General features: G+C 39.0%; 1 protein-coding gene across 1 annotated transcript; it reads right to left on the reverse strand.

Moving 5' to 3' along the window:
- Positions 1-7,265: 7,265 nt before the first annotated feature.
- LOC103375396 (ADP-ribosyl cyclase/cyclic ADP-ribose hydrolase 1-like) lies at positions 7,266-16,891 on the reverse strand. Its single transcript, XM_008305658.1, has 8 exons — positions 16,398-16,891; positions 14,185-14,311; positions 13,957-14,092; positions 11,238-11,317; positions 9,369-9,442; positions 7,944-8,030; positions 7,754-7,837; positions 7,266-7,678 (listed from the first exon to the last, which is right to left on the reverse strand). Exons 1-8 carry the CDS (start codon positions 16,574-16,576, stop codon positions 7,621-7,623), a joined length of 825 nt encoding a protein of 274 aa, XP_008303880.1. The 5' UTR covers positions 16,577-16,891; the 3' UTR covers positions 7,266-7,620.
- Between the last annotated feature and the right edge of the window lie 577 nt (positions 16,892-17,468).

The raw sequence follows: 17,468 nt of genomic DNA on the forward strand, positions 1-17,468 counted from the left end.
AAAGAAATAATAATAATATTAAAAACAGGCAATAGCCTATAACACAAAGACATGACATATAATGATAAAAAATAAAATAATAATAATAACAACAATAAATAGGAAGAAAAACAGACATATTTTTAAAGTAATAATAATAATAATAATATTAATAATAATAAACAGGCAATTGCCTGTAGCACAAAGTTATGACATATAATAATAATAATAATAATAATAATAATAATAAAAGAAAATTGTAATAACAACAACAACAACAACAACAGTAAATAGGAAGGAAAATAGGAATATTTTAAAGAATTAACAATAATAATAATAATGATAATAATAATGATAATAGTAATAATAGTAATAAAAATAATGTATACCTTAACTTAATGCTTAAAATAAATTAATATTTAAAACTAAAAGTAAATCAATCAATCAGTAAGTGAATAAAAAAATCTAAATAAATAAATAGGTAAATTAAAAAAAAAATTAGACATGTATTAGATATACCAAAGTAAAAATTATCAGAAACCTTATGCATTAAGTGTCCATATACATATATAAAAATACTGAAATATTCATATAATTAAATAATAAATAATAAAATGTTCAACAAAAAAAAATTACCCTAAAGGCATGGCAGAACATTTATTTAAATACTTTAATTTTAGCAAAAGCAAACTTTTCCCAAATCCAACATTACACTTTATATATAGATAGATAGATATAATTCTAAAAAATAATAGAAGTAAAAGAAAATTATTATTATTTGTATGATTGGCCTACTACTTAATGGATATATATGTTTGTGACCTAAATGATGTCTTACAATGCTGCTGTATCTTCATAAAAAGTCTTCATTGGTAACCCTGAAATGAGCTAAATAAAAATAGTTTTAATATTCAAAGACTTGTTTTAATCAACAAAAGATTTAACATTCATATAATAATACATAAAACCACTAATAATAAATCAAGCTCTTTTTCTGTATTGTGCTCCACACGTCACATTCGTCACTTCTTACAGCGAGTCGACCTGTCAGAACGCTCAGCGCCTTGAACTTCCTGGAGGGTTTGACGGCAGCCGCTTAGAAACCAAACAAGCTTTCAAGAGCCACTAATATCGAAATGAAACTGTCCAAAAAAATGTAAATGTTCTGGGCTGCGGGTTATGGGAAAGTCACACATCTCACAGGCTTATCATTTTACACAATCTGGTGACAGTGTGTTCTGAAAGGTGTTGACTCAGAGCGGGCTTGTTTCAGGGAAGGAGGTCAGGGGAAACTACGCCAGTGCTCCTCCTCCAGTAACCGGCACTCAGCAGCAGGGGACTCTGCCCAGGGCCACTCATTTATTATTTCTTATGGAAACCTGCATTTACTAGAGTCTGTATGTTCCATGTTTCCACTCTCAGACCTGAAGGGCTCGCCGTCCTTCAAATGGACACAACTTCCCGGAAAACACACAGAGATGTGTTTTTCACCAAAACAACACATTTCAGTTCTGGTGTGTTTGGGCTGTTTGGCTGAAGTGGGAGCTTCCACTTGTGTGTGCTGTGGCACATGTTGGGGGAGGTTTCAGGATGCCCAGCTTCAACCAGAAAACCACTCCAGCTCCTGACAAATGAGACTTTTTGTTTTATTTTTTAATTTCCACCTTGAATCTCAGAAACATCTCCACAACCGTAGAAACAAAATGGAAAAGATAAAAGAATTTAGAAATAGAATAAACACTCACCATCAGGTCAGAGAGAGATTTTAAAAATTCTCTTTTAAAACATTTCAACGTCAGTTCTATAAAATACGATGAAGCACAACAATCTAGTAACTAATCAGTGTCTTCATCATCCATTAATATGTCATTTGTTTCCTCAATTAATTGATTTCATCTCTAAAATATCGTTCACTTCCTGTTTTTCCAACAACCCAATCATATTCTGTTTGTTGTCAAAGTGGAGCCAAAAAAAAACAAATATTCAACTTTAAGAAGCCAGAATCAGAGCTTTTTCTCTTTTTTTAAAAACTATATGAAAATGGTTGTTTCGAGAGTTGACGATTCGCTGCTACATCGCCGCAGTTCGAGGGTCCCCAGCGTTAAACACCCCCCTGTGGGTTGCGTTTTTGATCTGATCCAGGAACTTCCAGAGTGGAACGAGTTACAGACATAAATAAAGCTGAAAGTCCTGCATTCAAAGCAGCTCTGCTCATTATTAGTAATCTGGCAACAGCTCAGCGCTCCGATGTCACAAAGCAGCACGTATTTGTCATCAAAAGAGCAAAATTACTTTCTAAAAAAAAAAAAAAAACACAAAGCATGCAAATACAGAAAGAAATGCCCCGACGTCAGTGGGTTTGAAGCCTGATACGACTGTGGAGGAAACAGATCTGCTGTTTGTTGGTAGAGAACAGGATCAATGACAGTATTACTGGCTCTCTAATTGAAGCTACAGGTTTGATTAGTTTAGCACAAGCACGCTGCACCGACATATCTGGGATGTTAAAGGGCCAGCGTACCATCATGTTCTACAAGAGTATGTGCCAGTGAGGTCAAATATGTACAAGTCACACTTCATGTTTTGTGTATTATGATGACAAATTGCATCAAAGCCTTGTTTCTAAAACAGACCTGACTTCATATTGTTTCCAAAGTCACTGCGTCCTGCTGATGTGGACACAGAAGATAATTCAGAATGATCAGAAGTGTCTCCGACCCACAGAGCCTGAGCTTTTCCGCACAGCTGTGAAGCCAACTTACTAAATTTGGGGAAGTTTTTTTTCAGACGGGAACCAAAAACTAAGTTTAAAAAAAGCCTTAAGGGGGCTAAAGAAGTTTTAAACCTAAAAATACACTGATGAACTGATGACGCCTCTTGGATGAGAGGTGAAACGTCTTCAAGAAAGTCCAGCTGCTACGATTAAACGACGAGAATAACCACGACCTGGATGACTGAGAATCTCCACAGACTAAAAATACAAATGCTTGGGAGCTTCTTTCACTTTTTAGTCAAATTACACTCAAACCAAATGCAAATTGTCCCGTCCCAGCAGCTCCTCACGAACTGTGATTCATGAAATTCCTTTTTAAAATGACACACAGGTGACATTACGCCCGTGCTTTTATACCAACGCTGCCACAAAACAGATGAAAACAAACCACATTTAGTCACCTAGAGAACGCCTCAGATATCATCAAGGCAGTCGGATTCCTCTGAAAAACTCACACGTGGGTCCTCACTCTAGGAAATCCACATATTGCACATGGATGCATTAAGAAACAGTCTGACGAGTGTCAAGCAGGTGAACCTGACTAACCGACACCTGGACCGTCACGTACTTTCCTCGAGTGCTTGGATTTACGGCGCCGTAAGCTTGAGAAATGACTCAAGTTTGACGTTAAGTTTTGCTTATCTGTCAGGTTCCGTTATCACACCCTGATCTATTTACTGTGGGCTCAAACAAATGGAAAATCTCCGTCTTGTGTGAGCCTTTTAAAGTCTATACGTGTTTACATTCCTACATAGAAGAAAGACCTGAGGGGTTTATATGTCACTTAAAAATTGCTAAACAGCAGAACTCCTTGACGGTTGAAACTGAGCAAATGCTTCATCACGTGGGCCAATAGACGGTTTGAAATGAAGCACCTCGACTGTCAGAGCCACGAAAGCCAAACTAGCTCATTTTAATCATAATTAATATACAGTCGTCCTCAGATGTATTCATACCCTCCCATTAAAGAAGGAAAAAACCAGCTGAATTGATAAAAGTAATAATAAATAAAAACTTAATGAACACCATGACATTGGTTTTGAATTGTGGTTCAACAGAAATAGAAAAAAACAAACAAACAAACAAAAAAAACACAAGCAAGCAAGCATGATGAGACCCGTTGACAGGTACTTTGGCCCACTGCTCATTGGGACAGTTTTTGTTTTTTTTTGTTTTTTTAATTATTCTTTTCAACCACAATTCAAAAGCAATGTCTCATTTCACTAAATTATAATTTACCAAATTTTTATTTATTATTACTTTTTTCAGTTTCTAGTTATTTGAGTGATTGTTATGAATTTTGCCTTTTCTTTAATGGAAGGATATGAATACATTTGAGGACGACTGTAAGCTAAGGTCAAACTAGCTTACTTGAATCCTAATTAATATATAAGCTCACAATTGTGTTTAGTTGTCCATCCATCCATCCATTATCTATACACCTCACTAGGATCGCGCTGACTCAGGGTGAAGGCAGTGGACACCCTGGACAGGTCACCAGTCTATCACAGGGCTACACAACCAAGCACACTCACATTCACACCTACGGACAATTTAGAATCACCAATTAACCTCAACATGTTTTTGGACTGTGTGGGAGGAAGCCGGAGAACCCGGAGAGAACCCACGCTGCACGGGGAGAACATGCAAACTCCACGCAGAAAGATCCTCACCGGGACATGAACCGGCGACCTTCTTGCTGCGAGGGATCGGTGCTAACCACCGAGCCACCATGCAGCCCCTGTTTTGTTGTCTATGATCATAAAAATGCCAGTTTTTGGCATGACATAAAAGATGAACATGGGTGTTTAAATCTAACCTCTTTGAGCCACTGAGTGCCTAAATCACCAAAAACATTTATATAATTTACCCCTCATGGGTTCAGACTGTCTATTCAACACTTACAGACATGATTTAAGATAAAACAAAAACAAAACACAAGCAAACAAGCATGATGCGACCCGTACACTAATGTTTAGTTGAACAACCCTTTGAGCCAATCACCGCCATCACTGCTCACTGCCCACTGCTCATTGGGACAGTTTTTGTTTTTTTAATTATTCTTTTCAACCACAATTCAAAAGCAATGTCTCATTTCACTAAATTATAATTTAACAAATTTTTATTTATCATTACCTTTTTCAGTTTCTAGTAATTTGAGTGACTATTGTGAATTTTGCCTTTTCTTTAATGGACGGGGATGAACACATTAGAGGACGACTGTAAGCTACGGTCAAACTAGCTCACTTTAATCATAACTAATATATACGTATATGGATTTTTATTCCTCAAAACACTTTAAAGCCCCGAGCAGAGATAGGAATCAGTCCTCCAGCAGCAGCCGTGACTCAAACTGCCCCCATGCTTACCGACATTACAGTACTTTGTCACAGTAGCCCATGTTGTGGTTTTAGTCGACACAAGGGGCCTTCTTCATGCGACACCTGTGCAGCGAGAACCCCGAGCGTCTCTTCCCAGCACCGACACAGACCCGTTTACGGTACGTGTGACACAGCAGCAAGAGAGGAAAGAGGAGGTTTTTTTTTTTTTTTTTTTTGACTCTGCTTCACGAGCCTCCTTCTTCCTGCCACAACAGTCTCATGAGAAGTGCGCTCTTTAAGAACCTGCGCCTTCGGTTCACACGAGACGCTCTGTGGTCGACTCCCACGGCTGCAAACGCCCCCACCTCCCCCAAAAAAAAAAGGCAGGCGTGAGCTGCTTTTAGGAGCACTTTCTATTCTCTTCAGCGGTTTAGCCGCTTTGCATATTTGCATAGCGGGGTTCTAGTTTCATGTGAATCAAAAGAGAAACCAAACAGAATCCGCCAAGAAAAAGCTTGCTGGATTTTGTGGTCACAGGAACTTTTTTTCTATAAAACCAAAAGGGATGAGTTCATAGAAAGTTTCACCCAAGATCAGGTTCTTCATCCTCTGTCTTTTACTTTTCAGGTTTTGTTGCAATTTTTTTTTTCCGCCTGAATCAGACCAGAAGCTGCTACAGAAGGTACTCGTGGTGAGAATTTAAACTTTCATTTCTGCTCAGATAATTAATTCTACAACACTGTTGGAGCCTCACTGATCCAACAAAGGAGGCTGTTTATACATTCATCTGCTGGAAACAAAACAGCATAAATATGCAGCTTAGATGAGTGTGGTGCAGAAACCTAAACCCGTCAGTGCACACGAACCTACTTTACAGTGAAGCAGACATCTAGTTCTGAATTAGCAGTTCTTCCATATTCGCAGATTCTGTAGACACTTAATTAGCAACACCAGGCCTCCCTTTGCTCTCAAGTCAGCCTGATTTCTTTGTGTCTTAGATTCCACCAAGTGTTTTGAGAGATTCTGCTCCCTTGTTGGCATCGTATTATTTGCTCACGCTGCCAATCTTCCCAGTACGACACTCCAAAGATGTTCTGATCTGGTGACCAAGGAGGCCACATGCTGTGTTCATGAAACCAGTTTGAAATCAGTTTTTCTTTCTGCCATGCTTTGAGTGTTATTGTGCTGTAGGTCGACTAAAAACTCTATAAAACAGAAGAGCTGCAGAGACTCCTACTGGGCCACTCCATCAGTACTGACTGTATAACTCGTGAGCTAACATAAAATGTGCAAATTCCACATCTGGATTATCCTGTAAAGACTTTGCAATTTAGATTCAAAGAAACTGAGCAAATGTCTCTTGATTTAACTATAGTAAGTCATTACTGGGGATGCAAGGTGGTGCAGTTGGTCAGCACTGTTGTCTCGCAGCAAGAAGGTCTCCAGCTTCCTCCCACACAAAAACATGTTGAGGTTAATTGGTGATTCTAAATTGTCAGTAGATGTGAATGTGAGTGTGCTTGGTTGTCTGTCTCTAAGTGTAGTCCTGTGATAGACTGGTGACCTGTCCAGGGTGTCCCCTGCCTTCACCCAAAGTCGGCTGGGATAGACTCCAGCTCCCCATGACCCTAGTGAGGTGTTGTATAGATGATGGATGGATGGATGGATGACGAGTTCATGCCTAGAATCTACTAAACATATGAAAAATGCCAGTTTTTGGCATCACATAAAAGATGAAAGTGGGTGTTTAAATCTAACCTCTTTGAGCCACTATGAGTGCTTAAACTCACTAAAAACATTTAAATAATTTACCCCTCATGGGTTCAGACTGTCTATTCAACACTTACAGACATGATTTAAGATAAAAAGCAAACAAACCTGCACAAGAATGGATTTCAATTCATCCTAAAAGCACTTTTTCTCCTCCGTCTTGGTGTTAAAAATAGAAAATAAACAAAAAAAATGATATTTTGATGTTGAATATTGTTGCTGATTTCTTTCTTTCTTTTTTTTTTTTGCTTTTTAAGTGACACACAGACAATCTATGATAATTACGTTCCAGTGTCAGTGCAGAATGGATTGGTGGTTTATATACATACATATTTAAAGCTGATTTAGATTATAGACATTTGTGAAGATATCAGGTTTTCAGTGAACGGAGCTTCGTCATCAGAATCCAAAGACAACTTTTACAGCGTCAACATTTTCACATTTTATTTTAAAAAATATAGCAAATAAATTCCGCCAGCACGTTCAAGTGAGACTGTGAGTGGAACACAGGTAGCAGCACCGACATGTTACGCCACTAGACAACATTTATCACAACTGTTTTAATATAAAGTTTCCCCGTCACACCTTAGAAAATTACAAGGTGCTTTGTCATTCTGTAAAAACGGCAACATCTATGTAAAAAGACACATTTCTCACTATGTTCTACTGGCCCACGGGTACAAAAATAGTTCAATTACATTTAGAAAGACTTAACATGAAGAAAGCAAGACAAACGTTTCTGCAGCTGGTCGTTCCTGTGTTGTGTGTTATAATCTTTCACCAGCAGTCCCCACAGGGTGTCTGTGGATCGGAGGCGCACTCCTGGATCTTAGTTCTGCAGAAAGAGGTGGAATAACAAGAAGTTAACAGCGAGCGAGGACTGAAACATGCCTGATCAGCTTGTACTTACTCAGGCACTTCCGTGCAGCTGTATGTTATTCCCTGATCCAGCTCCTTCTGTAAGTCCTTTAAAGATGCATTTGTGCAGTTTGTCCTGAAGAAACAACAACGTTAAGATCAGTTTTCTGAAGTTTCTTGATATTTGTAGATATAAAACATTCAAGCACATGTAATAAACATATGAAAGGAGAAATTCTTACGCATTTTCCTCCTGCGTGACCAGAACAACATTCAGGCTTCTGACTCTGGGGGCGCTAAACCGCTTCACCTCGATGCTCGCGAAAATGCTGACGGGCAAAACGAAACAGTTCAGTTTAGAATGATCACGTGTAAAAAAAAAACACACACACACACAACAAAATAAGTAAAAGCACAATTTACAGCAGTCAAGACCAACAGTGTGACAGTTGTAGTGAGAATTACAATAATGTAGGTGTTAAAGGACAAGATAACAATAAAGTGCTGCCTAGTTAGTGGCCTCTGTGTATGTATATATAGTGTAAATGGAAGGCACACGGATGCAAATCGAAGAAAATAGAAAAATAGAAGTAACAAACAGAATTTTAACAATATACTAAAACTGACACAAGCCTCCAATTAACAGTATGTGTTCAGCAGCATCCTGACTTGATGATGTAAATACGGCAAGACAAGAGCTGGAACTATCACAGAAACAACAGGAAACTATTTTGATAACAAATCAAGGAGGATTTTAATGGTCTTAACCATTAATCAAGAAAAAAAAAGTCACATTCATTGACAGATAATGGACTACACGAGACCAGAAAGTTTCTGGAAATGATGTCTTTAGTTGGCAGAATTAGCAGGATTTAATGTTTCATCTACAGTACAGAAAGAAAAAAAAGACATCAACATCTAACTAAAGAGTGGAGGGATGTGAATTGCAGTTAGTGGTAGTAATGGTCGTATTAAGGGCCATTTCAAAGATGTGAAGACAAATAATGAATCGTTCTAAATAGGTAATAAATTAGCCTTCTATTGGACAGAGAAAGTCACTTCCTGTTCCTGTCAGCAGCTCAACTTCCTACAACAACCTTTAGCCTTGTACAGTAATAGAAATAATGTTATTGATCAAACACTTACCAAAATCAGCAACGACTGCCATTTAAAAGGCACGAAATGATCGAAACTCAGCTCATTCCCACAGATAAATCAGTGAAACGCATCAAAAAAATACTGATGATAAGATGATAAGGAAGCCTTGGGATGAAACTGAACTTTAAAAGTGAGTCATAACTAAATAGTGGAGCCCTGATAGAAGGATTTCTGTCCACTAGTTCAGATCTGTCACAGATGTAATCAGGTGCTTTTAGTTGAATAAACAGGAGCTTAAAATGAATTCTAAAACTCACTGGCAGCCCATATACATGCACAAGAACAAAAACAGTGTCCCAGAATGCACCAGGAAGTTAGCGCTCATATTGTTTTTTTGTGCCAAGTCACGCGACAAACGAACAAAATGCACATGAAGATTGATGGAATCTGACAAAACTGCTGTACAATATTGTTTTAGCGGCACTTTCTGACATCTTTGATGCCGCCTCCACTGGTAAAATGGAACAGTCACATTAGGAAACTGGCTTTTCTTCAGTTTCTGAACCTACCTCATGTTATTGAACGGCGCGGTGATGGATCCGTTTAGCATCGCTGTGACGTCACCACAGGCTACATCTGCATACTGCACATGGAGAAAAACACACTTTAGATTTAGACTACAGGTTCACATCATCTGGCTAAAAAAAAAGCAATATTTGGAGGGAAACACTATTAATTAGCTTTAGTTTGGAGCCAGTAAAGGTCACATTTGGGTTATTCTACTTTGAGGAATCACATCACGGGTCTATTTTATGAGCAGTGTAATGATTTGCTGTTATCACTGAGTATGATGTCGAATGCAAAGGTCAGCTTTATCACGGTTTTATCATTACGGTGCCACACCTTCAATGTGACCGGGGATTCCTCCTTTAATTTCATCTAATCCATCCTGAGCTTTCATAAGGAGGTATTTCCCCAAATCCCAACAACGAAACAATACCACCAAGTTCCCTCTCACCGATTCCATACCTGGTAAAACAAGCAGGTTTTTGGAGGACTTTCCCACACAAGGAAATACTGCACAGAGATAATAAGGAGGTGAAAGGCAACTTCAGTGCCACTTCACTCAGCACGTGACGTGTAAAATCCCTCATGAGACCTGGAGAATATAAATCTAACCCTATTCAGGACTTTCATGTTGGCATACGTAGAAGGTGTTTCAGGGTCCACTGGACATATGAACACAATATCTGTTGGTATTCATTATAGACTTTTATATTATGTTAAATAAATGTTCTGATAAGTTGACGTATTTTTGGTTCCAAATACATGACAAATGGTCCTGTTTTTATAGTAAAAAATAATCTTCAACAATAAAAAAACAACACCTGTCACCTAAACCAAATGGCCTGGAGTCCAAAAGACCCCAAAAGTCCTAAATAGGATTAACTATGAACTATATTAACTATTCATTTGTTAATGATCCTCATTTCTAAATATTACACTGTAGTATTTTAGTGCTCTCTGGCAGAAAGTCATTTATTTGAAAATACACACATTTTACAGTGACAATAAGCTAATAATACGTATACCTTAACCCTCCTTTTATCTTTGGGGTAAAGGTGACCCCAATCAATGTTTAACATCTCTAAATAAGTCATTGACATATTTTTTTTCTGTTTTATTTAAAGGGCTATTTACACATAAACTTGGGTAACAATTTTAATTAAGATATTTTATGGAGGTTTATACTGCTGAGGTCAAATCGAACCTGAGGGTAAAAGATGTCAGTACATTTGAAGGTAATAGGAAAGTTAAGCCACAGTTACTACTGAGATCGGTTTATTTATGCAGCATAACACCTTTTGCATGTCTAGTAGAGAGTTTGATATCATTTTTTTCAAAAAACATTGTCACTGTTAGTCTCAAACATCTGTAAACTTTGCTGAAGTGAATTAAATTATATTGCAGCACTTGGAGCTTTCTAAGGCCTCATTAACTGTTTATCTTGAAGATGAACCTGTTTTTTTTTATCGTATATTAACATTTTCTACCTTTCACATGCTGTTTATAGATTGTTATGTCTGTGCATGCTGCTGCTTTATGTTAGATCGACCAGGTTTTGGATTGTATTTGAATATATGGAGAAGTCTGTGAGCTGTTATGCAACTGAATAAAGAGGAGCTCCTCTGACTGAGTGGGCCGCTGCTCACTCAGGAGAGAGCTAAGCAATGCGACTCCATGGAGACCAACACAAAGCCTCATTGACGAAGAAACCGGGCAGCGTGACCTCTTTTTTTTTTGTTTGTTTTTTTGTCTTCTCTCCATCATACTCACTTCTACTCAGGAGAGATTTGTTGCACCTAAAGGTCCACATGTGTGGTGCCGGGACTCTCGTGCTTTTTGTGAAAACCAGCCAATTCTTGCTCATAACTTACAGCAGCTGAGACTCTGTTCCAAAACGAGCGAACAGGGTTGTCGCAGTCATCCCAACCTGGGCAGCCGGTGGTGAATGTTTCTGCAACGGCAACACATTTGTTTTGGTGAGCTGCTCGAATGCAACACGACAGAAACCTCAGGACATCACATGAACACGCTGGATGGAAAACAAGTCGCAAGAACAAAAGGAAGCACAAAAACGAAGTGTCCCACTGGGATGCAAACAGTAACACACTCGAGATATATGATATACTATATCTTATGTGGAATAATTATAACAAAACCTTGAGGAAGGCTATGATAATCTAACTACCAACACCTCTAAATCCTAATAAAGTCCTTTTTAAACACGAAAGATTAGAGCATTATCAGTTTGTTAACACGAGGCAATCTGTACTTCAGATATCGGTTTCTTCTCTGTTCATGTTCCTCAAGGTTTTATTCAGATATAACAGAGAAAATTACGCAATATTTGTGATTCCCGTGAGACTGGGCAGTACAACAAGTCATGTCCAATATGTGATAATGCAACAATAAACAAAGAAAGTCAACGTGAACTAACACTTATCAAATAGCCCAAACAACTTAAAAGCATCGTCAGTCTGAGTTATTATACTCTCTGTAAAGTTTTATCTGCATTGACATTTCAGCCTAATAGAAGTTGTAGAGCAAAGAGAATGAGAAAAACAGTTTTGTGATTTTGACATTTTGTTGTTCTCTGCAATGTTTTCAGACCAACTTCCGTAAATCACTTCAGACAAGATCAGGCATGTTGCTTGTGTCCGTTCCTGTCCGTTAACAATGTGACATGCACTTGTGTTGCGTTTGAAAGTGATGAACTGTTACAAGGTCCAACTCGGTGAGATTGCCGTCGCACGTTCTCTGGGAGAGCGAGCGGGGTGCTTGTCCGCACATAAAGCTGACGTTTCCATCACATTAATGAAATGCATGTCTGAAAGCGGGTGGTTCGTTAAACCCGCAGTTCAAAAACAACTGGGGAGTTATGGTTCAGGTGATTTCTTTGGAGAAAAACACTTGCGGAATCTTATCATCATGATAAGGCAACCAGGTAAATCTGGGCTGGCTGTGTCTCAATGTTTCCAGTCTTTGGGATGAGTTAAGCGAACCAGCTTCTGGTAGTAGCTTCATACCGAGTATACAGATGTGAAAGTTGTACCAATCGCCTCAGAAAACTCTCAGCAAGTTCAACTTTGCATTCTCTCTCTCCTTGCTGCTTTTTCACCCTAACTGGTGGAAGCAGAGTGCCGCCCTCCCTGAGCCTGGTTCTGCAGGAGGTTGCCTTCTGTTTAAAGGATGTATTTATCACTCCAGCTCCTAGATATTATAAAACTATAGCATGTTAACCTTGATATTTAAATCCGTCAAGTAAATTTGTGAGGTTAATGTTATTTCTCTGTTGAAAAGCATTTTGGGTCAGAAGTAACCTCTGGAAACATACTGGTGGAGATCCATCCATCTATTATCTATACACCGCTTAATCCTCACTAGGGTCATGGGGGGCTGGAGTCTATCCCAGCTGACTCAGGGTGAAGGCAGGTTACACCCTGGACAGGTCACCAGTCTATCACAGGGCCACACTTAGAGACAGACAACCAAGCACACTCACATTCACACCTACGGACAATTTAGAATCACCAATTAACCTCAACATGTTTTTGGACCTTGTGGGAGGAAACCGGAGAGACTGGTGGAGATTCTGGCTGTAAATTAAATGAAGAGGCAGCTGAATAGATCACAGCACGGCGAGAGAGTAGTCTTGGTGAACTATCTTTCCTGTAGGTGAATATCTATGCAACTTCTGTGATACTTCATGAGCTTAGGCAGCAGTCCCCAACTACCGGGCCATGTACCGGTACCGGGTCATGGGTCATTTGGTACCGGGCTGCACAGAAAGAATACAAACGTTTTATTGGCTTATTTTTATTTCCAGCAGAGTCTGCAGGGTGTTTTATTTTGAAAAATGACTAGCTCGTCTTCCCGTCACTTCTGTTTGTGGTTGTTTTCCGCACTTGACTGTCAGTTGTAGCCACTAAACGAAGCCGTCAGTCAAAAACAAACGTCTCAGGAAAGTGGGAGAGATCCGATACTGAGACGGAAGAAAACCTAAACACATATTTATCAATAAAAAAGTAATTTGATTTATTTATGAAACGCTTTAATCGAAAAAACAATTATTTTTTGTTATGTGACCGGTCCGTAGAAAAATTTCTTGCTTAAAACCAATCCGTGGTGCAAAAAAGGTTGAAGCCCGCTGAGCTAAGGTGTTGCTATGCTACACAATTATTGCAAAGACGAGTTTGCTCTCAACATCAGCGCAACATAAAGCTCTCATTGCAAAAGACGTCCATGTTACTGGTGAATTCAGCTGTCAAGCATGTCCACATTGTGCAATGACATAAGAAACACCAAAATTTCTGTACCGGTTCTTCAGGTTTGTATTTTGTTTTTCTAAAGGTTACTTTGATTTTTTTTACTTTGCGTGCGAAACTAGACATGACCTGACCTGGCCTTATGATTCTAAATAAATCTCGCAGCAGCCCTGACAAGCAACACCTTTGATGTTTGACGTTATCAGTTGGAACTGGCATGACGAATACAAAAACACAGAGCACAGCAGAATACAAGGTAAACTACTCTTTTGTTTGTGCCCTTTATTAATTTTTTTGAATGCATATTGCTGCAATAATGAACTCTTACCATTGCTGCCCTCCTTTCCACACCAGGTCAGCCCATCCAGGACGGATCCCAGCAGAGTGTCCTCCAGAGTAACAAAGCAGTCTCTCTTGTCAGTAAAATCATGGACCACATCCTTGGTTTTGCTCCAGAACATCATCTGAACCACAAACAGAGTTATTGTCACAGCGCTCATTAAGACAGACGTCTGCTCAGACTGGATGCGACAGTGATGGAGTGACTGATGTTTACTCTGTTGCATGTCGGTGTGAAGGGGGCTGCAGCAATGAGGGGGTCATAGGCTTCCATGGGAACTTTACAGGGGTCCTTGTTTACATAGGCTTGCTGGAACGCCTCCCATATCTTTTGACAGTCGGAGCTGAAAAAATAAATGACAGTTTTTAGTATATTAAATGTAGTTAAGACTCTTTCTGTTAAAAAAAAAGCTGAAGTGTCGCCCCAAATTTGGTGCAAATTGTGACACATTTACTTTGATTTCATTCATTTCCGACTAGAGCTTGACTGAAAATTCGGTCTGTTATTAGCCCAATATTAGCCTATCACAGATATCGATAGCTGTGCAGAAAAAAGACTTTATGAACGATGTCATCACATAGTAAGCCAAGTAGAGGCCACTCCAACTCCGATGTTAACAATACTTTCAGCGTCTGCAGCACATGTAGCAGAGTAACATCAGAGCAGATGGTGGTGCAGAGTCAAGCAGCGTCGTCAAGCTAACCGCTAACATTCATATAAAAAATATCAGCCGATTTATCGACGTTTGGAATTTTTTGTTCCCTAAAAATGCCATCTTCCAAAAAAATCCAGCATTGGTAGAGGCGCTAATTGGTAAGATCAAAGCTAAAAGCAGTCTTTGGTTTTACTGCGGAAGGATGCACATGCTTCCAATAAAGTTTGCTATTCATAAACCACATCATCTAGTTTATATCAGGAAATGTCCTGTCTTCCTGAAAGGCAAATAAATTTCAAGCAAGACGGTGGAAAAGCACACAAGTCGATTCCAATCATCCGAGTCAATATCAGCTTTATTGTATTGGTGGACCAGATGTATTCTGATGGAAACGACAACAGCTGCTGATTACAGACGTCATAAAAGAAGACTTTATGGCAGTTGTATTGGACTGCACTGTGGACAGTGATTGTGCACCTGTTGATTTCATATTTCAGTGAAGTACTCTGCAGCCTGTTTTTGAAAACCTCATACAAAAAAGAAAGACTTAACACCCTACGAAGTGAGTCCAGTTCATATCTCCAGTCAAAATCAGCTTTATGCAGAAACAGTGCAACCTTATCATTACTTTGCATGCGGAGCAGATAGGCAACCCAGCCGAGTGCACAGAGGCGACCGGTCGATCAATCATTGACTGGAGTAACAAACAGGACGGACCTTATAGGCTGAACTTTAACAGCAAATTGACTTTGAGACGGTACGTGCGAGTCTTTCATTGAGACTCTACGGATATCAGCTCTTATTACATCATCCCTGCAAAACGTGAACACCTGTACTGGCAGGGATCGGTCCAACATGCGAGCAAACGTGCGTGAAAAACTTCCATTCATGAAATCCCAGTGATTGCATGTTGTTCTATGATGGTAGTTTTTGTTGAAATAACTTCAGAGAACTAGTGATTGAAGTTTTGGATCAGTTTGGAGGTGTTTGCCATTGAGTGCTGCATTGAATTAAACAAAGGATCTCTTATCAGCCTATCCCTGCTGATATCAATAGAAAAAACAAACTAACTCCACAAGGGTGGAAGTTACGCACTCAGGCATTCTCTGGCACTAGTTTCAGCTACCTAATAAATCGGCTGCTGATAGACATGTTAACAACATAGGTTTCTGGAGGGATGCAAAGAACATTATCTCTCTGATAAACAGGAAATGTATGTAAAACATGCAGCTGCAGATGCATAGCCTTTGGTTTTGCAGAAATCTTGCAGAAACACAAACTCAGCAGTCATGCAGTCTGTAAGTTAGTGGTTTAAATTAAAAGGGGCCACATTTAAAGAGGCTACTTCCCCAAAAAGGAGTAAATTACATGTTGGTGAATGAAAAAAAATAGTTGATCTACAGGAGTTTCATATGTTCATTGCTGCATTATATTCAACAATACTCTGAATTATCAGCTGGTGCCTGCATCTGTTGTTTTCCATTGCAATAACAAGCAATTCCACCATAATTTGATGCACAAAAAGGCACACATTGGTGCACAAAAGTCCTCCAGAATGCAGAAAATGAAGCAAAATGAGCACACCCAGACCCCTACTTCTCATATTTCCCCTCAGTGTTCAAATGAGACCCACATATGTTAACATAAACACACACAGCACAGCTCACATTTCATATTTCCATTCAAGTCATATAAAGAAGTTTATCTGCAGGCTGAGATAAAACTTTAAAGTCTGACACAGTGCACATAAACTGTTCAGACTTGCAACACTTACTCTTTGAACTTCTCACACCTGCTCATGAACACAGACTGAAACTGACTTGAGGTTTTACTGAGCGTCACTCCGAGCACGACGGCGACGATAATAATGACAATTAGGACGGCGACGACGCTCAGGACGACGCAGCGTCTCCTGCGCCTCTTCTCCGGCAGCCGAGACTCCGCTTGCTCCATCAAAAAAAAATTAAAAAAAATAAAAAGAAAAAATACAACTTGTAAAAACTGTACAAATTTAAAAGAAGTAAGGCAAAGTTCCACTGACTGACTTTCTCCTGTTTGTTGTCACTGATACCGACGCTCGCGCTCGATCGTCTATTTGTGGAGATGCGCGAACACCGTGCGCGCGCGGGCTGGCTCGTGACCGGAGACTCTGATCCAATCAGGAGGCTCCGCTGGTGTGGCCGAAGTGACACTGATAAGGTCACGTATGGAGAGGAAAGAGTTTTTAAAAAGAGAAAAAGAGATCTTTTTTTAAAAAAAAAAAGTACTTATTGGATTAATGCATTAACATGAACATCAGTTTAATTATGCATCCTAATAATAGCACTTGTTTTATTTATTTTTTTAATTCATTTTTTTAATACTGCTACTCCAATCAGGAGACTCCTCTGGTGTGGTCCAAGTGACACTGATAAGGTCACGTATGGAGAGGAAAGAGTTTTATTTTGGTGACAGTACTAATGCAATACTGTAGAAACACTCTGTTGCACGTTAAAGTCATGCATTCAAACGTTTACTAGAGTAAAAGTGCAAAAGTATTAATTTCAAAGCAACCAAAAGTTCTCTTTATGGAGAAGAGATCTTCAAAAAATGTATTTATTGGATTGATGCATTAAAAAGAACGTCACTTTAATTATGCATCTCCTAAAAATAGGGCTTCAAAAAAAAAATAAAATAAATAAAAATACAGCTGCTGCAATCATGAGACTCCTCTGGTGGACTCAAAGTGACACCAATAAGTAAACTTCTGAATGCATGACTTTTACTTGTAATAGAGTATTTATACAATGTTGTATTAGTACTTTTACCAAAATAAAACTTCTTCCTCTCCACAGAAATACTCTAT

This window comes from Stegastes partitus, unplaced genomic scaffold (assembly GCF_000690725.1).
Source record: "Stegastes partitus isolate 25-593 unplaced genomic scaffold, Stegastes_partitus-1.0.2 Scaffold2578, whole genome shotgun sequence".
Taxonomy (NCBI): Eukaryota; Metazoa; Chordata; class Actinopteri; family Pomacentridae; genus Stegastes; species Stegastes partitus.